The 24,084-nt window shown below is 44.3% G+C and overlaps 1 protein-coding gene across 5 annotated transcripts in view; it reads left to right on the top strand.

The window, feature by feature from the left end:
• Positions 1-24,084, top strand: part of rhbdf1b (rhomboid 5 homolog 1b (Drosophila)) — a 46,965-nt gene that overhangs the window by 18,801 nt on the left and 4,080 nt on the right. For 2 of the 5 annotated variants that reach the window (XM_036955996.1, XM_036955997.1), the window contains exons 3-15: positions 798-937; positions 1,212-1,358; positions 15,705-15,936; positions 16,398-16,604; positions 18,224-18,352; positions 18,506-18,675; positions 18,911-19,168; positions 19,711-19,822; positions 19,985-20,059; positions 21,788-21,949; positions 22,070-22,170; positions 22,279-22,437; positions 23,775-23,951. In XM_036955996.1, the coding sequence (XP_036811891.1) occupies positions 798-937; positions 1,212-1,358; positions 15,705-15,936; positions 16,398-16,604; positions 18,224-18,352; positions 18,506-18,675; positions 18,911-19,168; positions 19,711-19,822; positions 19,985-20,059; positions 21,788-21,949; positions 22,070-22,170; positions 22,279-22,437; positions 23,775-23,951 (2,069 nt within the window). Of the gene's footprint in view, positions 1-797; positions 938-1,211; positions 1,359-3,089; positions 3,925-15,704; positions 15,937-16,397; positions 16,605-18,223; positions 18,353-18,505; positions 18,676-18,910; positions 19,169-19,710; positions 19,823-19,984; positions 20,060-21,787; positions 21,950-22,069; positions 22,171-22,278; positions 22,438-23,774; positions 23,952-24,084 lie in introns of those variants that run through there. The other 3 variants (XM_036955998.1, XM_036955999.1, XM_036956000.1) reach the window with 3 other exon arrangements.

The raw sequence follows: 24,084 nt of genomic DNA, 5'->3' as shown, positions 1-24,084 counted from the left end.
CTAACTCTAACTCCTAACTCTAACCCCTAACTCTAACCCCTAACTCTAACCCCTAACTCTAACCCCTAACTCTAACTCCTAACTCTAACCCCTAACCCTAACTCCTAACCCTAACTCCTAACCCCTAACTCCTAACCCCTAACTCTAACCCCTAACTCTAACCCCTAACTCTAACCCCTAACTCTAACCCCTAACTCTAACTCCTAACTCTACCCCCTAACTCCTAACTCTAACCCCTAACCCCTAACTCTAACTCCTAACTCTAACCCCTAACTCTAACTCCTAACTCTAACCCCTAACTCTAACTCCTAACTCCTAACTCCTAACTCTAACTCCTAACTCTAACCCCTAACTCTAACTCCTAACTCCTAACTCTAACCCCTAACTCTAACTCCTAACTCTAACCCTTAACTCTAATTGTAACCCTAAACCTAAAAAAGCCTTTTTCCTTCTGGGGACCAGCAGAATGCTTTCCTTGTTTTACTACCAACAGGTCCCCACAAGGAAAGTACACACACACACACACACACACACACACACACACACACACACACACACACACACACACACACACACACACACACACACACACACACACACACACACACACACACACACACACACACACACACACACACACCCCACACACATTCATACATACATGTACAGTTGCTGTAATCTGGCCTAGACACAGGTTCAATACAGATTCAATACAAGCGTACAATAGAGACCAGCTACAGTAAGTCCACTCAGCTGTTGAGGTGCAATGTCTTCTTGTTGTCTGGTGTGTGTCACAGCCGGTGAAGAGGCAGGGGTTCCTGCGCAGTGTGAGCATGCCTGGCGAGAACATACAATCAGGCATCGCAACCTTTGACCCCAGCAACTATCTCCAACCCCCCTTGCAGCGCCAGCCCTCCATCACACAGACCATCAAGAGGTGAGACCACACACACGCACACGTGTATCACACAACACACCTTCCACTCTACTTGCTTCTGCATTCCCTGAATATCTTTTCTAAATAACACTTTTACTAACTGACTCTTACTCTTTTCCAGCTGATCTGAACTTATACTCTTTTCATTTCCCTTTTTACTCCTCTCCTTTATTTCCCACTCTCTCTCCTTTCTCTTGGTGTCACTTCCTTCTCCTTCCCCGTCTGCCTACCTGCCTCCCCGGCTTTCCTCGGTCTGGTGTGTGTATGTGTGTAGTGAGAAGAGGGTGCATTTCAAGCGGGTCAACACGGTCCCTCCTAAGGGCCAGAGGGGCCCCCGACGGGTGTCTGTGCTGCGCAGGCGCTCCTGTGTCCCCAAACTGGTCACCCGCCGCCGCTCGTCCATCCCCAAACAAATCATCAAGTAAGAGTGAGAGAGGGGGGAGGAGGGGATGAGGAGGGATATGAAGAGAGAGAAGGATGAAAGAAGGAACAAGGGAAGAGAGAGAATGAACAGATTAAGATAATGTGTCAATACGACAATGTAAGAATCCTCACTACGACAATGTAAGAATCCTCACTACGACAATGTAAGAATCCTCACTACGACAATGTAAGAATCCTCACTGCGACAATGTAAGAATCCTCACTACGACAATGTAAGAATCCTCACTACGACAATGTAAGAATCCTCACTACGACAATGTAAGAATCCTCACTACGACAATGTAAGTATCCTCACTACGACAATGTAAGAATCCTCACTGCGATAATGTAAGAATCCTCACTACGACAATGTAAGAATCCTCACTGCGATAATGTAAGAATTCTCACTACGACAATGTAAGAATCCTCACTGCGACAATGTAAGAATCCTCACTGCGATAATGTAAGAATCCTCACTGCGACAATGTAAGAATCCCCTGATGATATAACGCAAACTTCCAGCAATTCGCTCACCAAATCATGTGTTTAAGGATGAATCGTCAGAGCAACACGCAGGGACCACATCTGCTGTGTGTTATGTTTTCATGTTTTTGACTGTGTTCCATGACGCATAGAGGATGCATTCACACGTTCCACCCACCACCCCTTATGCAGACACACACTCACACACACACACAATGACTCATAAAGAGTAGCTACCTGGCCTCCCACATCAAGGCCGCTGTGAATCCATCGGAGCGCCATGTAGCTGGCTTGTGTGTTCAGCTCATTGTGTGACAGTGGGCCAACACCAAAGACAGCTACCTCTTCAAAGGCCTGCCTGAACCTTCGCATTCGAAAGGTGGAACCACGGTGTGTGTGTGTGGTCCAGTTGGCTCCAGTAGGACTCTATCAATAGCATGACAGTAGCACACTGAGGGGGCACTTGTACTGGCAGGCTAAGGCCTGTGAGAGGGACAGGAATGTCAGCAATGCTAACTTTCTATTGACAGCTATTGTCACACCTATGGAGTTATATTCATAGACATGATGATACAGTATGTGACTGACTGAGTTTGAACCCCCGTGTTAGCAGTGTGTCTGTTACAAGACTGTGTTAGCCTGCTGAGCGAAAGGCAGTAGTTAACCTTTTTCACACCTCACACTAAGGTAGTTTCCTCATGATCATGCAAGGGGTTCATGACTTTGCTGCGTCAACCTTGTGTGCATTCTTTCTCTCTCTCTTCCTCATTCTCTCTCTCCCTCTCTCTCCCCCTCTCTCTTCCTCATTCTCTCCCTCCCTCCCACTCTCTCTCTCTCTCTCTCTCTCTCCCTCCCTCTTCTGTTCTCTCTCTCTCTCTCTCTCTCTCTCTCTCTCTCTCTCTCTCTCCCTCCCTCTTCTGTTCTCTCTCTCTCTCTCTCTCTCTCTCTCTCTCTCTCTGTCTCTCCCTTTGTCTCTCTTATCCTCTCTCCCTCTCTCTCTCTTGTTGAGACAGGTTCCACACACTCCCTCCACCGCCTGATATGTACAACCTACCTTGTTTTTTCTCTCCTTCTAATCTCTCTCTTCCTGGGAAGTGCTGGTATGTTAGTGGGAGCGTTGGCCAATTTACACAAACTCCCCAAACAGGGGGGGGGGGGGGGGGGGGGGGGCAGAGAAAAAGGGAGAGAGGAGGGGTTAATAGAAAGAGAGGGCTGAGAGAGAGAGAGAGAGAGAGAGAGAGAGAGGGAGAGAGAGAGAGGGAGAGAAAAAAAGAGGGAGAGGCATGTAGAACTAAGTGTGTTAGGGAGGTGAGAACAGAGATTCACAGAGAGCAGATATGTAGAGCCGTTGTCCATTCCCACTGAGGATCAGGCAGCTAGAGAGGATTCATGGAGATACAGTCGGAAAGATTTCACAACCTCAAGTTCAGAGAGACAATCTTCTGTTGAATTAAAAGGAATCCTGGAGAGAGAAGACCGTTTTGAGGAAAACTGGATACTCAATTCTTCCAAGCACAGTAGACGGATCACAGATCATAGCCTGGAGGTTATGGAACTGAAGACAGCAAATCCCTGTAATAGATACAGACTAGAATATCACACTGCGTCAAGATTGTCTCAAGTTCAGAGAGCAAATCTTCTGTTGAATTAAAAGTCTGTTGGATTCTATTTCCAAGCACAGTAGACGGATCATAGTGCTGCAGGAGAAAGACAATTATTTCGGAGTCACACTGGAGTTCAGCCAGCTTCTAGACGACACGTTCTCTTAGTGTGATCCGCTGGTCGGAGGAACATCAACTTGGCCAGGCCGTTTGATTGACCCCCTCTCTGGGAAGAACATACTACTGAATGGAAGTACATTTCACATCATCACCCAGTGGATGTATAGCAGCTCTCAGCCTCAACGGACCTTCAATTATTCTCACCAGCTGTGAACCAGAGGGTGACTTGGGGTCAGACGTTGGACAGGAGTTAGGGGTGAGACCAGGACATTATGTGGTTGTGGCTCCAGGCTGCTGTAGCTCTGTGTGAGCCAGAGGCATGACCCTACCTGCTTCCTGGGACTGGGATGGACTGGACAGGTAAGAGGACTTTGGGTGGGGGGGGGGGGGGGGGGCAACATGGGAATGTCTGGACAGGTAAGAGGACTTTGGGTGGGGGGGGACAACATGGGAATGTCTGGACAGGTAAGAGGACTTTGGGTGGGGGGGGACAACATGGGAATGTCTGGACAGGTAAGAGGACTTTGGGTGGGGGGGGGACAACATGGGAATGTCTGGACAGGTAAGAGGACTTTGGGTGGGGGGGGGGGCAACATGGGAATGTCTGGACAGGTAAGAGGACTTTGGGGGGGTGGGCAACATGGGAATGTCTGGACAGGTAAGAGGACTTGGGGGGGTGGGCAACATGGGAATGTCTGGACAGGTAAGAGGACTTTGGGGGGGGGGGCATGGGAATGTCTGGACAGGTAAGACAGTGTGGAACTGGGTAGAGGAACATGTGGGAAACAGGAGGGAGGGAAGGAGTTGGGGAACAGAAAAGAAGAGAGGGAGCGAGAGGGAGGGAGAGGAAGGAAAGAAGAGAGGGAGCGAGAGGGAGGGAGAGGAAGGAAAGAAGAGAGGGAGCGAGAGGAGGGAGAGGAAGGAAAGAAGAGAGGGAGCGAGAGGGAGGGAGGGAGAGAGAGGAAGGAAAGAAGAGAGGGAGCGAGAGGGAGGGATAGGAAGGAAAGAAGAGAGGGAGCGAGAGGGAGGGAGAGGAAGGAAAGAAGAGCGGTCAAGGGGAGGGGAGATTAGAGGAGAGGATTTCCAGCTGTGCAGGGATCACTGACAGTGTTTTACAAAGGAACTGTTTATCTTTAGATTTTTCATAGTTGAGGGATGCTTGTTTCTACAATGTTAGGTGCTCCAATGTGACCCACATGTAATAGAACAAGGAATATAGAACATGCATGGATCAGTGTGACATAAATAAGGATGTTCAACCCTCACTAAATGTCTCCCCAAGCTACACATGACCTTTGTCTGTATCTCTGGTAGTGGAATAATACCAAGAGCTTCTGGCTCTACTGGCAATAGCTGTTGATTGTTATGATCTCTGCCGGTCTCAGAATGATTGGAGAAAGTGGTAGCATTGGCTATCCTTATAGGGCACTACTTTCTGTTGGCATCTTTGTCTTTCTTTGAGTGGCAGATTTATTGCTTTGTGTGTGAATAGTCAGCTAAGCTTCCCCTTCAGAGGTAGATAATGATTGTGAATGAAATAGTACACTGTGTGCACCAGCCAACCCTACCTTTAGGATATCAAAAAGCCTATTGATGTAGGGTGATGTAGTTTCAATCGTTGTCGCTTGGCAGACTGGTGTACTCATGAACCAGTTGTTGTTGTGTTATTTAGTGTGGGTGTGACTGTGACACGCACACACATCCACACACAATCACGCACATTCAAATGCCGACACGCAAGCGTGCACACCAGGGTTTCCGTTAGCCGGTAATAGCCAGCTTTTGGCCTATAAAAAAAATAGAAAAGCCGTTAAGTAAAATTGCCGCCGGCCAATTGTCAGGGGAAGAAGAAAAAATCCCATTGCGAAATAATTCCTTTTAGCCTATTCATTATGGAATTACCAGTTGATGTCAATACATTTGACTGGTCTATTGGTAGATTTGCATAATTTTGTGGAATTAAATTTGCGCGTGTGAAGGCTACAGTATATTCGTTATGTATCTTATTTACACTACATGACCAAAAGTATGTGGACACCTGAACATCTCATTCCAAAACCATGGGCATTAATATGGAGTTGGTCCCCCCTATACTGCTATAACAGCCTCCTCTCTTCTAGGAAGGCTTTCTACTAGATGTTGGTACATTGCTGCAGGGACTTGCTTCCATTTAGCCATGAGCTTTAGTGAGGTAGGGTACTGGTGTTTGGCGATTAGGCCTGGCTCACAGTTGGTGTTCCAATTCATCCCAAAGGTGTTTGATCGGGTTGAGGTCATGGCTCTGTACAGGCCAGTCAAGTTCTTCCACGCCGATCTCGACAAACCATTTCCTTATGAACCTCGCTTTGTGCATGGGGGCATTGTCATGCTGAAACAAAAGGGCCTTCCCCAAACTGTTGCCACAAAGTTGGAAGCACAGAATTTAGAATGTCATTGTATGCTGTAGCGTTAAGATTTCCCTTCACTGGAACTAAGGGGCCTTGCCCGAACCATGAAAAACAGTCCCAGACCATTATTCGTCATACACCAAACTTTACAGTTGACTATGCATTCGGCCAGGTAGTGTTCTCCTGGCATCCGCCAAACCCAGATTCCTCCATCTGCTTTCCAGATGGTGAAGTGTGATTCATCACTCCAGAAAATGTGTTTCCACTGCTCCAGAGACCATTGGCAGCAAGCTTTACACCACTACAGGCATTGCCGCATCAGTGGAGGCTGCTGAGGGGAGGACGGCTCATAATAATGTCCGTAATGGAGCAAATGGAGTGGCATCAAACACATGGAAACCATGGAAAACATGTGTTTGATGTAATTGAGACCATCCCACCTATTCCGCTCCAGCCATTACCACGAGCCTGTCCTCCCCAATTAAGTTGCCACCAACCTCCTGTGTTGCACATGGTGATCTTAGGCTTGTGTGTGGCTGCTCGGCCATGGATGCCCATTTTATGAAGCTCCCGACAAACAGTTCTTGTGCTGACGTTGCTTCCAGAGGCAGTATGGAACATGGTAGTGAGTGTTCGAGGACAGGCGATTTTTACGTGCTACTTGCTTCAGAACTCGGCGATCCCGTTCTGGGAGCTTGTGTGGCTTACCACTTCGTAGTTGAGGCGTTGTTGCTCCTAAATGTTTCCACCTCACAATAACAGCACTTACAGTTGACCATGGAAGCTTTAGCTTTGACGGTGCCACGTTGAAAGTCACTGAGCTCTTTAGTAAGGGCCATTCTACTGTCAATGTTTCTCTATGGAGGTTGCATGGCTGTATGCTCGATTTTATACACCTGTCAGCAACGGGTGTGGCTGAAATAGCCTAATCCACTAATTTGAAGGGGTGTCCACATACTTTTGTATTTCTAGTGTATCACACCATACAGCATAGAGTTGCAGAGCATGTGGACAGTTAATCTGTCAGACAGTGCAAAGGTTGCTGCTGCAGGACCTCAAACGGCAACTGAAGGTAGGCTTCATCAGCGCGTCACACACCAATGAGCTGGAGGCAGTAGGCTATGCATTTTGAAAACGTCCTTATTTGAAACCTGAATGTTTAAATACGTATTATGAGGCATGTCTTACCTTGCTTCAAAGTAGCCTATTATATCTCCTCTCTTTCTACATTTCTAACAGGTATTTCCATCTCTGTCACATGAAACCACTTGACAACCGTGTTCATTTTGGAATGAACATTCACCCGTACGTAGCCTATTGCCTTGTGCGCATTGCTATGAAGAAATAATAGTTAATCAACATTTTAAGCTAAACATTCTGATCTGTTGCATCAGACTCATTGCTTAATTTTTTTTTATGTAGCCTAGGCCTTCTGGTTGTATGAATTTGGGATCTATCGTCCCCCAACTCCCAGAATGTTTGGAATAGGCTATTCCTCGACAAGTTGACCAATAGATTAGGTTAAAAAAAATCTATGGGGGATAGTAGATTGACATAGGCTAGTGATTTTGCTGTTTCTAACACATCTTGTTGACTGAGGAAAAGTAAATGTGGCCAGTCTTCAAATTAAACATCAGAATTCAGTAAGAAGCACCTCACATTGTTGCATCCTCCACTTGCATGTTCTGTTAATATGAATTACCATCATCTAAATGTGATTTCTGTTATTCTGAGCACCGTGGGTGGACGCCCTAATCAGGTTACGAACTCAATGAGCACCGTGGGTGGACGCCCTAATCAGGTTACGAACCCAATGCATTTGGGTCTGGCAGATTTCTCAAATGTCCGGTAAATTAAAATGTTGCCGGTCAAATGACCAGCGCCACATTTTCCTAACGGAAACCCCGGTGCATACACACACGCACAAACCTAGTGAATCAAGGTGTTTATTTTCCTAGAAACAACCTTCCACAAAGTAAATGAGTCTTCCCAGAACCTCATCTCACAGAGTGTGTTTAACTGGAAAGATGGACTGCATGTGTCACTCTGTTTTCTTCTTCTGTGGTGTTTACGTATCCTGATACCCTGAGAGCCTCTCTCTGTCAATCACCACCACTCAGTCTACCCCCCCCCCCCCCCCCCCCCCCCCAACCCTCCTAAACCCTCTCAACCACCATTCCCTCTAAGCTGCTCGTGTGCACGGGACTGCCATGCGGCTTAGAGGGACTGCCACGCAGAAGAAATATCAGCCTGGGCAGAGAAGTAAGAGATTGAACTTCACTCAACTTTGTAGAGTTTTCACCGTTAATTAACACAATCGATGTTTCCCTTTACTGTGGGAATTGTGATCGAATCAACGCAGTATTTGCCCCTTTCAGTGCAACATACCGAAACGAAACTAACCATGAAATATATATTTTTTTAGGCAGAACGCATTGGAGTAGGATTCTATTGCACTGACAGGCACGACTCAGGCCTGTACTCTACACAGACTGGGGCGCCATAGCCAATCAAAGCTGCAGTAGGCCTATATGCAAATGGTCATTACCATATTTGGATCTGTGCCATTCACTTTGAACTGGACTGTTTTTACAGCATGAACAGTCATGAGTAGATTGTTTGAGATCAAAGCGAGAGCTGCATGTAGCCACGTGTGCACATTTCTTCATATCCTTTGCTAGTTACTGAGCTATTAGCCCAGTTATAGATAATTTGTAGTTAGCAATGGGGGAGTGGTTGCTTCCTACAAGAGCACAAAATGTGTGCATTTCTAGCCATCTTTGAATAGTAAGAGCTTTTCTTTTGTCTTAAAGGGGCAGTGTTGTATTTTGAGACAGGATTGAATAAGCTAAGTAGCCAATAGCCAGCCAATAATGATGCATTTTATGTTGTAGAGTGCTTTCTTGCATCAAACAACACAACAAATTTTCAGTCACCTCCTTGTCTGAAGGCCAAGTGGGATAAACAGGTTAATGTCATGCTCTGCATGCAGGCCTACATTGAACACCACACATTGGCTGCTACTGTAGGCTGAATGTTAAAATGTTATGGGATGATGGTAGGCCACTCTGGCAGGCCTACATAATGATCAAACAGCCACATTAGCCTACTTGAACACTGTTCAATTGTAATTTAAAGCGGGTACAGCCTCAGTGCGTGCCAGAAGTTGCACAGAATTTTCACAATGTTCAAGTTTGCACTCAGCAGACCTGAAATTTGCTCAGTGCCTAAAATAATTTGAGGGAACATTGCTCCCAACCTAAACCTGTGACCCCTCTTAAAACATTACTCCCTCCTGGGAGGAATCTCCCTCCCTCTCTCCCCTGACGGTGCGCAGCCTTAAAAGGCTTCCCCAGCTGGCTGGTTTCTCTCTAATGATGGAGACTGTGTTATTACTGAATGTCCTCTACTGTAAACACTCCTCTACCCTCTGACCCGCATCCTTCACAGAACACTTCTTCTCCTGATTTACACACTCTGAGACACTCCTACATATACAGAGGGTCACTAGGGGAAGACATACACATGCAGTATAATGCACACACACACACACACACACACACACACACACACACTAATACTAATGCATACACTCACACTCACACTAACACTAATGCACACACTCACACACTCACACACACACTAATACTAATGCATACACTCACACACACACTAATACTAATGCATACACTCACACACTCACACAAACACACACTAATACTAATGCATACACTCACACACACACTAATACTAATGCATACACTCACACACACACTAATACTAATGCATACATAAACACACACACACACACACACACACACACTAATGACTAATGCATACACTCACACACACACACACTAATACTACATTTTTTTACAGTCACTTTGGCACTAATTTCAGAACCTTGTGGTCATTTTTCAAAACTCTAGACACAAAACTCAAAACGGTCATCACTTGTAACACAAGCTGTCCAATGTTCAAAACATTGCATTGTACATTCATATCTTTAAAGAAACCTTGCACTTGCAGAATCATTGGTTCAAATAACTAATTTATCACGAAATACCATAGGAACATTCATTTAGATCACCCACACACAAGATACCGATAGTTTCAGTGTGTAGTTGTTCGTACAATCATTAAATATTGTAGTACAAAATATGTGATACATGTTTCGTTATGCTACTACACGTAAATACATCACTGTAAAAGGACTAGTAGAGAGAATACTACAGACACAGTGGAATCATTGAACAAAATATGAAATTCATTGATGAAATACAATAAAATCACAACATAGGTTTCTTTGAATCAAAGCAAAAATAATAGTAGCTACAAAAAAAGAAAAAAACTACAGTAAAACGTCAACTGCAGTGTTCCTCATCTGGCTTGCTGTTAAAAGCAAAACAAAGGATTGATTACCGTACTTCTATATTTCCCTCAACTCTGTCTTGTGGATTTGGCCATAGGTTCTCATCCACATCACAATGGATGTTTTCATTAGCCAAACATCTTGGGAAGAATCTTCGGGCGAATCCAGGCATGACACTGGTCTGCCGTGATGTCATTGCATGCATCATCCATGGCCTGGAGAAGGGTGGCTTGTTCGTGAGGGCGCCTATCATATACAGTGGGGCAAAAAAGTATTTAGTCAGCCACCAATTGTGCAAGTTCTCCCACTTAAAAAGATGAGAGAGGCCTGTAATTTTCATCATAGGTACACTTCAACTATGACAGACAAAATTAGAAAAAAAATCCTGAAAATCACATTGTAGGATTTTTAATGAATTTATTTGCAAATTATGGTGGAAAATAAGTATTTGGTCAATAACAAAAGTTTATCTCAATACTTTGTTATATACCCTTTGTTGGCAATGACAGAGGTCAAGCGTTTTCTGTATGTCTTCACACACTGTTGCTGGTATTTTGGCCCATTCCTCCATGCATATCTCCTCTAGAGCAGTGATGTTTTGAGGCTGTTGCTGGGCAACACAGACTTTCAACTCCCTCCAAAGACTTTCTATGGGGTTGAGATCTGGAGACTGGCTAGGCCACTCCAGGACCTTGAAATGCTTCTTACGAAGCCACTCCTTCGTTGCCCGGGCGCTGTGTTTGGTATCATTGTCATGCTGAAAGACCCAGCCACATTTCATCTTCAATGCCCTTGCTGATGGAAGGAGGTTTTCACTCAAAATCTCAAGATACATGGCCCCATTCATTCTTTCCTTTACACGGATCAGTAGTCCTGGTCCCTTTGCAGAAAAACAGCCCCAAAGCATGATGTTTCCACCCCCATGCTTCACAGTAGGTATGGTGTTCTTTGGATGCAACTAAGCATTCTTTGTCCTCCAAACACGACTAGTTGAGTTTTTACCAAAAAGTTATATTTTGGTTTCATCTGACCATATGACATTCTCCCAATCTTCTTCTGGATCATCCAAATGCTCTCTAGCAAACTTCAGATTGCCCTGGACATGTACTGGCTTAAGCAGGGGGACACGTCTGGCACTGCAGGATTTGAGTCCCTGGCGGCGTAGTGTTTTACTTGGTCCCAGCTCTCTGCAGGTCATTCACTAGGTGTGGTTCTGGGATTTTTGTTTTTCTTGTGATCATTTTGACCCCAGGGGGTGAGATCTTGCCCCAGATCGAGGGAGATTATCAGTGGTCTTGTATGTCTTCCATTTCCTAATAATTGCTCCCACAGTTGATTTCTTCAAACCAAGCTGCTTACCTATTGCAGATTCAGTCTTCCCAGCCTGGTGCAGGTCTACAATTTTGTTTCTGGTGTCCTTTGACAGCTCTTTGGTCTTGACCATAGTGGAGTTTGGAGTGTGACTGTTTGAGGTTGTGGACAGGTGTCTTTCATACTGATAACAAGTTCAAACAGGTGCCATTAATACAGGTAACGAGTGGAGGACAGAGGAGCCTCTTAAAGAAGAAGTTACAGGTCTGTGAGAGCCAGAAATCTTGCTTGTTTGTAGGTGATCAAATACTTATTTTCCAACATAATTTACATATAAATTCATAAAAAATCCTACAATGTGATTTTCTGGATTTTTTTCCCTCATTTTGTCTGTCATAGTTGAAGTGTACCTATGATGAAAATTACAGGCCTCTCTCATTTTTTTAAGTGGGAGAACTTGCACAATTGGTGGCTGACTAAATACTTTTTTGCCCCACTGTACCTTCCACCTCCATGTGGAGAAAAATTCCTCAATCGGGTTAAGGAAAGGAGAGTATGGGGGTAAGTACAGGGTGATAAATTGTGGTTGGGCCTGAAACCATGCTTGCACCATTTGAGCATGGTGGAACCTGACATTATCCCACACAATGACATAGGTCATACCATCAGCTCTACAGACCTGATTTAGCTCATCAAGGACGGTTACATCCGAACAGCGAATCATGTGGCTGCCTGCAACTCAATATATAGAGTATATAGATTAGAGAGCTTTAGATGTTGTTCAACCAAACATTAGAACAGACAAGATGAGTAATCTAAGCAACTTTGACCGTGGTATGATTGTTGATGCCAAACATGGTGATTCCAGCATCTCAGAAACAGCTGCCCTCCTGGGATTTTTACGCACTACAATCTCTAGAGTTTACAGAGAATGGTGCGATAAACAAAACACATTCAGTGGGCGGCAGTTCTGTGGGCAAAAACACCTTGTTAATGAGAGGGGTCAGAGGAAAATGTCCAGACTCATTCAAGCTAACAGAAAGGCCACAAATGGTCAAATAACAGCTGTTTAAAACAGTGATGTGCAGAATGGCATCTCTTAAATTATAATTCAGGATTTTGTGGAGGCAAAAGGGGGTCCTACACAGTACTAGATAGGTGTACCTAATAAAGTGGCCGTTGAGTGTACAGTAATGTCAAATCTGAAAACATGGTCTGGAAAAGTGGTACATGAGACCATAGAAACAGTGTCTGATAAAGAATGATGATGAAATATTACATCCATAGATAATGTAGACCAATTGGTTCATGTTAAATGGTAATTGGTGTCAATGGATCTCGTTATCCTGAAACTTTCATGATCTAAACATGGAATATTGTTTGTCAGTTTCCATAAAACTGCATTAAGAGTAATGCAACAGTTACTTATCATTTTGAACAGTTGTATCAATTGATAGTGAGATCATTGTAATGAAATGAGTAGACAGTCATCTCAGATGTAATGTGTGAATTGCATTTTGAAATGGTAATACTTTGATGTCAAGTTGTGTCATTTTGAACAGGTGATTTTAGTTCAATGAACAAATGATCTTAGCTTTATGTGTATTGTATCCAAGCAATTGGAAGAAGTATTAAGAGTTTTGAAAAATGTGCATTTTAATCATTGGTTGTGAGTTTTGTGTCTAGAGTTTTGAAAAATGACATCAAGGTTCTGAAATTAGTGCCGAAGTGGTTGTAAAAAACTGTAATACAGACACACACTAATACAGACACTCACACTAATACAGACACTACTAATACAGACACTCATAGTAATACAGACACTACTAATACAGACACTCCTAATACAAACACTACTAATACAGACACTCACACTAATACTCCCTACTAATACAGAGACTACTAACACAGACACTCCTAATACAGACACTACTAATACACACACACACACACACACACACACACACACACACACACACACACACACACACTCACTCACACTAATACAGACACTCACACTAATACAGACACTACTAATACAGACACTACTAATACAGACACTCACACTAATACACACTCCTAATACAGACACTACTAATACAGACACACACTAATACAGACACTACTAATACAGACACTCACACTAATACAGACACTCCTAATACAGACACTACTAATACAGACACTCCTAATACAGACACTACTAATACAGACACTCACACTAATACAGACACTACCAATACAGACACTCCTAATACAGACACTACTAATACAGACACTCACACTAATACACCCTACTAATACAGAGACTACTAACACAGACACTCCTAATACAGACACTACTAATACACACACTCACACTAATACAGACACTACTAATACAGACACTACTAATACAGACACTCCTAATACAGACACTACTAATACAGACACTCACACTAATACAGACACTACCAATACAGACACTCCTAATACAGACACTACTAATACAGACACTCACACTAATACACCCTACTAATACAGAGACTACTAACACAGACACTCCTAATACAGACACTACTAATACAGTCACTCACACTAATACAGACACTACTAATACAGACACTACTAATACAGACACTACTAATACAGACACTCACACTAATACTCCCTACTAATACAGAGACTACTAACACAGACACTCCTAATACAGACACTACTAATACACACACACACACACACACACACACACACACACACACACACACACACACACACTCACTCACACTAATACAGACACTCACACTAATACAGACACTACTAATACAGACACTACTAATACAGACACTCACACTAATACACACTCCTAATACAGACACTACTAATACAGACACACACTAATACAGACACTACTAATACAGACACTCACACTAATACAGACACTCCTAATACAGACACTACTAATACAGACACTCCTAATACAGACACTACTAATACAGACACTCACACTAATACAGACACTACCAATACAGACACTCCTAATACAGACACTACTAATACAGACACTCACACTAATACACCCTACTAATACAGAGACTACTAACACAGACACTCCTAATACAGACACTACTAATACACACACACACACACACACACACACACACACTCACTCACACTAATACAGACACTACTAATACAGACACTCCTAATACAGACATTCCCACTAATACACACTCCTAATACAGACACTACTAATACAGACACTACTAATACAGACACTCCTAATACATACACTACTAATACAGACACTCACACTAATACACACTACTAATACAGACACTACTAATACAGACACTCACACTAATACAGACACTACTAATACAGACACTACTAATACAGACACTACTAATACATATATCCACTAAAAGAGGAAAGAGGGCTTATCTTTAGACTTTATTCTCCCAGGTCCTTTTTGTCACTTGGTTTGATGTGTGTGTGTGTGTGTGTGTGTGTGTGTGTGTGTGTTTGCGTACATGCGTGTGTGTGCATGCATTGGGGCTGTATTGTGTGTGTCTGAGCATGTTTTTGTGTAAGTGTCATGTCATTGGTACTGTAAGGCACCTATTTTGCAGCTGGAGTTGACTTCCACTCTGTGTGAGTGGAAGTGATGTAATCCTGCTGTGCTCTGTCATTGTTTGACTGAGTGGTGACGCACAACACTAATGCCCTGGCCTGGTCACTAAATATCTCAGGCTTTACACTGGGGTAGGGTTTGAAATGGTGGAGCTGAGGAGAGAGGAGTAGGGAAACACACTCACATGGTGACATCAAATGGCCACACTCCATATACAAATAAACTACAAACCTACTACGTTGCCTGGGCTGTTTAATCTATGTCATTGTCATCTGTTTCTGTCTTTTCTGTGCACTCTCTGCAAAGAAAAGAGCCCACACTCAGCCCGAATACTGCCTGTTTGTTTCGTGCCATTTCTCTTTGAATTAAATTGGAACTTTTTCTACCAACTATTACTACCAAGGACAATAGTGAACTGAGATTCACCCTGACCTAATCTCCGTCTCTGTCCCCTCAGGGGCACGGCAGACTGGTTCGGGGTCAGTAAGGAAAACGACAGCACCCAGCGATGGAGGAGGAAGAGCCTGCAGCACTGCAACCTGCGCTACGGCCGCCTCAAGGCCCAGGTGATGAGGGAGATGGAGCTGTCCAGCCAGGACAACCTGTCTCTGACCAGCACTGAGACCCCACCACCCCTCTACCTCCCCCCACACCACCACCACCCCCACCACCCCTATGCCATGCAGCGGGTAGGGCAGAGCCGCCCACAGACATACTATACATTCCTAGACTCTCTGTATATCTCTCTCTTTCTCTGTCTCTTGCCATACATATGTGCATATGTCATGTGTTGTGTTTTTTTTACCCAATGTCAATCCTATGTCTCTCCCTTGGGAACAATGATGTTATTCAATACAATTCCAAATAGATATCAGAATTGACATTTTGCTTGTTTGTGGTTTTTGTTTCTGTGATGTAAGCTGATGAGTGTATTAATACATGGAGTAATGCAACTATTAGAGGTCCATCACTATGGTAACCTGTGTATTGATATGACCGTGAACTTGACCTGTCATGTAGCCTCTTAGCAGAGCCCCATTGTTGTAACTATTCAAGTGAGTTCACCACCAAATAACCTAAAAGGATATTCTTGGCTCCGTGGTGTTTACAAGCCCATGGGACATTACAGTGTCTGCCTCTGTGTGTGTAGATTGTGGACCCCCTGGCGCGGGGCCGTGCATTCCGCATGGTGGAGGAGGTAGATGGTTACAGCGTACCCCAGACCCCCATCACCCCTGGTGCCGCCTCTCTCTGCTCCTTTTCCAGCTCACGCTCCGCACTCAACAGGTTACCGCGGCGACGCAAGCGAGAGTCGGTCGCCGTCATGAGCTTCAAGGCCGCCGCAGCGCTGGTTAAGGTGTGTCGCAAAGACATTGTCAACAGTGAGGATCAGAGTGTGTGTGTGTGTATGTTTGTGTGTGTGTGTGCATGAGGATCAGAGTGTTTGTGTGTGTGTTTGTGTTTGTGTGTGTGTGTGTGTGTGTGTGTGTGTGTGTGTGTGTGTGTGTGTGTGTGTGTGTGTGTGCATGAGGATCAGAGTGTTTGTGTGTGTGTTTGTGTGAGTGTGTGTGCATGAAGATCAGAGTGTGTGTGTGTGTGTGTGTGTGTGTGTGTGTGTGTGTGTGTGTGTGTGTGTGTGTGCAGGGAGCAGATGTGTTTCCCGCATGTTTACCACTGTACTGTTGATGAATCATCCCCGATACTCCAGCAGCTGAGATAAAACAGTTCTAGTAACAGACACTGCTTTGATCTAACTAAATGCATCATTGGGAGTCACCTTGACACATATTTACTATCTCAAGCCAAGTATGCAAACACCTTAGTCTCTGTAGTGTCAGTACCTCTTAGATGCTGTCTGTCTGATATGACTCTGGTCATTGAACAGTTTCTGCTCTGTGTCTTTGTTAATGGTGGCACAATAAAACGCAACTAAACACAGCAGAACCCTACTGGATTGCGTTGTTTGTTCTAGGCATTGATCTCTTTGCCCAAAATGGTTATTGAGAGACTTAATCACACAACCCCAGTTTACTGTTGCCTGCTTATGGACACACAAACGCACACGCACACACACACAAGCACAAACACACAGAGTATGTGTATGTTTATATCGTATAGGACGATTACCAATGTCAGTGTTATGTAAAAGTTGAGCTCAGGCTTGTATTGTAGGATTAGACTTTGGTGTAACAGTACAGTACAGAGGCTGTTCCTCTCTCCTGTCCTGTGGTGTCAGGCAGGGTGGTGGGGGGCACATAGGTAGATGACTTGGCTGGGGAGGGAGACAATGTTTGCATCCCAAATGGCACCCTATTCCCTATTATTTAGTGCACTACTTTTGACCAGGGCCCTGGCACTAAATAGGGAATAGGGTGCCCTGGTTAAAAGTAGTGCACTAAATAGGGAATAGGTTACCTTGGTTGAAAGTTGTGCACTAAATAGGGAATAGGGTGCAATTTGGGACATATACATTAACAGATGGCATTAGGATAACCCTGCTGTCAGTCCCGTCCTCCAGTCAGAATGCTCAGCTGTGTGTCTGTTCTGTTAGCCAGTAGAATACTGTGTATTCTGGAACTGAAACATTGAACGCTGCAGGGCTAATCCCGCCTCAAGAGGTCAAAGCATCATAATCATCATGGCCACTGGCCACAGATGGTTGTCAGGAGTCAGAGAGGACACTGGTCTGGGGCTTTGGGGATGCTGTTTACCGGATGTGTTTTTGATCCCGGGTTGGGGTCAATTCCATTTCTATTTGAAATTGAATTCCCTTCTTGAACTGACGGAATTGAAATGGAATTGACCCGTCATGGTCTCATTGTCAAACACAACAGTAATGTAATATCATCCAATAAATGTGCATCAGAGAGTATTTATTAGCGGTTACAACGACGGTGATGATGATGACAACGTGATGATGATGACAGTGATGATGATGACAGTGATGATGATGACGATGATGATGGTGTGTGTCAGGGCCGTACGGTGAGAGAGAGGGAGGGCGCTGCCCGGCGGTGTCGCAGGCGGAGCTTCATGCCAGTGAGTTTCCTGGAGGACGACACAGTGGACTTCCCTGACGAGCTGGACACCTCCTTCTTTGCTAGAGTGAGTAACACACACACATCCCATCACACATTCACGCACAGATAGCATACTCGCACAGTTCCTCCTGTCCCTCTTCATCTCTTTTCCTTCTCCTCCTCCTCCTGCTCCTCCTCCTCCTCCTGCTCCTTCTCCTCCTTCTCCTCCTCCATGCAGGATGGTCTGAGGAGAGGAGATGAGGAGCTGTCTACCTATGCAGACGATGTGTTTGATTCTCCGTCTGAGGCCGCCATTAAAGAGGAGGAGTCTAACACAGCAGTGGATGAGAGTGACCTCACAGGTGGCGCCTTGGACAAGAACGAACTGGAGAGGAGTCACCTGATGCTGTGCGTGGAACACACAGACATCACACACGCAAGTTGTTGCTGCTACTGTAGCCAGTTTCACTTAACACACATCTCTCCCTCTCTCTCTCTCTCTCTCTCTCTCTCTCTCTCTCTCTCTCTCTCTCGCTCTCCGTCTCTCGCTCTCCCTCTCTATCTCTCTCTCTCGCTCTCCGTCTCTCGCTCTCCGTCTCTCGCTCTCCCTCTCTCTCTCTCTATCTCCCACTCAACTCCACAGGCCCCTGGAGCGGGGCTGGCGTAAAGGTAAAGAACCTGGACTGTCTCAGGTCCAGCCCAAGGTGCGTCTGCGCCAGGAGGTGGTGAGTGTGAGTGGGCAGCGACGGGGCCAGCGGATCACAGTGCCCGTCAAGAAGCTCTTCGCCAAGGAGAAGAGGCCCTACGGCCTAGGGATGGTGGGACGGCTCACTAACAGAACCTACCGCAAACGCATCGACAGCTTCGTCCAGCAGCAGATAGAGGACATGGACGACCACAGGTACACTTTATTGTCAATGAAGATTTTCAGATTCTTTCATTTCAATGTGGAATTCTGAACTTGCTACATTGCTATGCATTTGACTTAAACTCTGGCATGGTCACATAGTCGCACTGTAACATCAAACATGTCTAAGATTTAACCACACTACAGGAGAAGAGCTCAGCCACATCTGTAGTGGAGGTCGGAGCTGTGTCTGAGGTTGCCCCAGATAAGATACAGTATGAGTCATCACGGATAATAGAAAGCACCTAATTTTTGTGACTGGCCTGGCCTCTAGATTAATAAACAAACCAGGACTGTGTGACTCAGTAACAGATGGTCGAGTCCCAGCACACCATGTGGGAAACAATGGTTTACACAGTTGTTGTCATACATTACTAACTCCTATCCTAGTGGATGCAGCTGTTGTCCGTGTGAAGTCCACGCTGACATACTGAGATAGTTTTTCTAACAGACGAGGCAAGCTGCTGTACTATGTGATATACCGTTTTGATATTGTGTGTGTGTCTGTCTCTCTCTCTGTGTGTGTGTGTGCGCAGGCCTTTCTTTACCTACTGGATCACATTTGTCCACCTGTTAATCACCATCCTGACTGTTTGTCTCTACGGCATCGCCCCTGTGGGCTTCTCCCAGCACGAGACCGTCGACTCGGTCAGTACAGTGACTGTTATATAACGTAGTTTGCGTTATGAATGTTACAGTGATGGTTGTATAGTCTTTGCTACAATGTGATACGTGATCCGTTGCGTCAATGTGTTATTCTTTGCATGTCACTTCGTAAAGACGTCTGGCTTCTCCCTTGTCTCTCTTTAGGTATTGAGAAATAAAGGTGTTTATGAAAATGTCAAGTTTGTGCAACAAGAAAACTTCTGGGTGGGACCAAATTCTGTAAGTGTAACTTTTTTTCGGCTAACGGACTTCATTTGATCATTTAAACCGATATGTCAGCTATGAGACTCTGTGTTGTATTTGAAAAAACCGTACCCGATGGTAAGTCATAGCGCTGGTAGCATAACTCTCTGTTATGCTGCTCCCAAACTTCATCTTTTAATACAACTTTGGTGCTTAAGATGTTTATTAATACGGAGGGTTTCCGGCACAAAAAGCACATCTCCGTTCTTGTTCCATGAGCATAAGGGAACTGTGTGTCACAGCTGGATGGGCTGCGCTTTCGCTCACAAAATCCATGCCATTACCAACCGCGTTACCGTTAATACCTGCTTTTCGTTGGTCTTACATCTCTCGATATGCGCTCCAGGGGTTGGAAGCAAAATACTTTTTGAACAGAACCATTATTTTCTGGGGGTTCTTTCCACTGTTCCGACCAGATTTACTTCACCAATCAGTACGGATAGAGCAGCTTGCTATGGAGCAGGCAGTCTATAGTTACATGTGTGATGGAAAGAAAAGTGTAGGGCATGAGATGCGACTAAAATTTTACGGGTGGGGAGAGAGCAAGAGAGGGTGGAGAAGGACGTTTGGCTTGAAGCACTGGGGATCTTGTTTTGACATGCATTATCTGAATTAGGCCCACAGAATTATACCTACGGAGGTGCAGCTTCTATGGAGGAACTTTGAATGTCTTTGATCTTCAGAGAAATGGCTTAATGTTGGACCTAACAAGCTTGTGTGTGCAGACCGGCACCAGAATTCTGAATCATGCTTGTAATGTCAGTAGGCTACAGGAGCCTATGCTTCAGAGGGGAGGGGCAGGTAGCCTAAACACGCACGCACTCTGACAAAGATTTTCTGCTGGCAGGCAGACACTGGAAGAAGTTTCTGAGAGACAGAGGGAGGGCTTTGCATAGCTGTGTTGTTGCGCTTTTTGTGGGACAAAAAAAAAAATGCCTGCAACGTTAAATAATGTTATTAACCGGTTCCCATGCTTTTAAAATAATGGTTCTGTTTCCCGGAAAAGTATAGATCACTTTTGTTCCCGGTTCTGATTCTGTTCCTTTTCTGTTTCAGTTCTGTTCCCTGAATTGATTCCAACCCCTGCTTTTGCGCTTGTTTTCAAGGACATACCACAAATATTCCTACCTCAGCGCAAGCTAGCTGATATTAGATAGGTAAATTGATATTAGACAGGTAAATTGATATTAGACAGGTAAATTGATATTAGACAGGTAAATTGATATTAGACAGGTAAATTGATATTAGACAGGTAAATTGATATTAGATAGGTAAATTGATATTAGACAGGTAAATTGATATTAGACAGGTAAATTGATATTAGACAGGTAAATTGATATTAGACAGGTAAATTGATATTAGACAGGTAAATTGATATTAGATAGGTAAATTGATATTAGACAGGTAAATTGATATTAGATAGGTAAATTGATATTAGACAGGTAAATTGATATTAGACAGGTAAATTGATATTAGACAGGTAAATTGATATGAGACAGGTAAATTGATATGAGACAGGTAAATTGATATGAGACAGGTAAATTGCTGAACCTGGCGCATGTGGTGCAAAATGCCGGAGTATCTGTTTTTACATGCTGTAATGTCAAAACGAACTTGCGTTTGGCACTTGTGCTGCCGTAGCGCCAGCCGAAAATAGAGCCCCTTGTCTGTGTTCTGACTGTACACCCTCCCCCTGACCTGCAGGAGGCGCTAATCCACCTGGGGGCTAAGTTCTCCCCCTGCATGCGTCAGGACCAGCAGGTCCATGACCTGATCCAGGAGAAGAGAGGAAGAGAGCGGGAGTCAGCCTGCTGTGTGAGGAACGACCGCTCCGGCTGTCTTCAGACCTCACAGGAGGAGTGCTCTGTGAGTTACCCTGGTGTTCCACTACTGTTACAGTCATATTATATTATATATTATATTATATATCCTACAATCTGCAGCAATTCACCCCTGTCTCTCTCTCCTCCTGTTCTCCCTCTCCAGTCTACTCTAGCAGTGTGGGTGAAGTGGCCTCATCACCCCAGTGCTCCTCTCCTGGAGGGGAAGGTCCGTCAGCACGGCTCAGTCTGCCACCAGGACCCCAGGTAATAAACTGCTTCTCTCTCTCCTCTTCATCCATCTCCCTCTCTTCTTCTTTATCTCCTCTTCCCTCTATACATTATATGTTCTTTCCTCTGTTCCTCTCTTTTCAGAATATGCCTGGAGCCAGCCTCTGTGTCGCCTCATGAGTGGCCTGATGACATCACCAAGTGGCCAGTGTGTACCAGGTACAACCCAGGCAACCACACTAACCTCCCCCACATAGACTGTGCCATCACCGGACGGCCATGCTGCATTGGGACCAAAGGGAGGTGAGGACAGACAGTACCCTCCACAAACTGCACGGTAGTGGTGAATACTATATGAGTTTCCTCAACAGGCCCCTCAATTATTCTGATTTGAAAAAAAATAAACTTTTTTTTTAATAATTATTGTTGGACATAAAATACAGGAAAAGGGTTGGAAAATCAGCTCCAAGTGATTAACATTTTGGAAATCTATTCCAAAGTATTTTTACGCATAATATAAAGATACAGCTCTAGAAAAAATTAAGAGACCACTGCAAAAGTATCCGTTTCTCTGATTTTACTATTTATACGTATTTGTTTAGGTAAAAAAAATTAAAAAATAATTTATTCTGTAAACTACTGACAATATTTCTCCCAAATTCCAAATAAAAATATTGTAATTTAGAGCATTTATTTGCAACTGGTCAAAATAACAAAAAAATATGCAGTGTTGCCAGACCGTGTTGCCAGAATACGTTCGTATTCATTTCTAAACAACACAATACTAATGTTTTAACTTAGGAAGAGTTCAGAAATCAATATTTGGAGGAATAACCCTGATTTTCAATCACAGCTTTCATGCGTCTTGGCATGCTCTACACCAGTCTTTCACATTGATGTTGGGTGACTTTATGCCACTCCTGGTGCAAACATTCAAGCAGCTAGGCTTTGTTTGATGGCGTGTGACCATCCATCTTCCTCTTAATCACATTCCAGAGGTTTTCAATGGGGTTCAGGTCTGGAGATTGGGCAGGCCATGACAGGGTCTTGATTTGATGGTCATCCATCCACACCTTGATTGACCTGGCTGTGTGGCATGGAGCATTCTCCTGCTTGAAAAACCAATCCTCAGAGTTGGGGAACATTGTCAGAGCAGAAGGAAGCAAGTTCTCTTCCAGGACAACCTTGTATGTGGCTTGATTCATGTGTCCTTCACAAAGACAAATCTGTCCGATTCCAGCCTTGCTGAAGAACCCCCAGATCATCACCGATCCTCCACCAAATTTCACAGTGGGTGCGAGACACTGTGGCTTGTAGGCCTCTCCAGGTCTCGCACCCACTGTGAGGATAATTTTTTCCAAAGCTGTATATGTGATTATATAGTGATTATGTTTTAGTCATCTGTTTGGGCTTCTTGTGGTCAATCTGCGGTCTATAAATGATTTGTAATTATGTTCTGGCCTCCTGAGCATCCGCTCAAGAAAATATCTAGTTCATGATCCCTGTTATATGAAACAATGAACTATGTTTTGAAAGTGTGTTGCTGAGGAGCCTGTACTTTATGCTGTTCAGTTCCCTGAGTCTTCACAGACATAGGTAGTTGATGTTGTAATGGCTTGTCTTGTGTGTTCACTATTCAGGTGTGAGATCACGTCCAGAGAGTACTGTGACTTTATGAAGGGCTACTTCCACGAGGACGCTACTCTCTGCTCCCAGGTGGCCTGTATGGATGATGTGTGTGGCCTGCTTCCTTTCCTCAACCCCGAGATCCCAGACCAGTTCTACAGACTCTGGCTCTCTCTATTCCTCCATGCAGGGTGAGTAGTGTTTCTCTGTAAAGAATATTCATTAGAATATTTTTATGTGTCTATTTTTAAAGGGTTAAACTAAGAACATTTAACAACTTCATAGTTAAGAACACTACAACAATATGGAAGAAAATGAAACGTA

Source organism: Oncorhynchus mykiss, chromosome 20 (assembly GCF_013265735.2).
Source record: "Oncorhynchus mykiss isolate Arlee chromosome 20, USDA_OmykA_1.1, whole genome shotgun sequence".
NCBI classification, from domain to species: Eukaryota; Metazoa; Chordata; class Actinopteri; order Salmoniformes; family Salmonidae; genus Oncorhynchus; species Oncorhynchus mykiss.
Note: the sequence above shows the minus strand (reverse complement) of the source record. Positions and strands in the feature narration are given on the sequence as shown.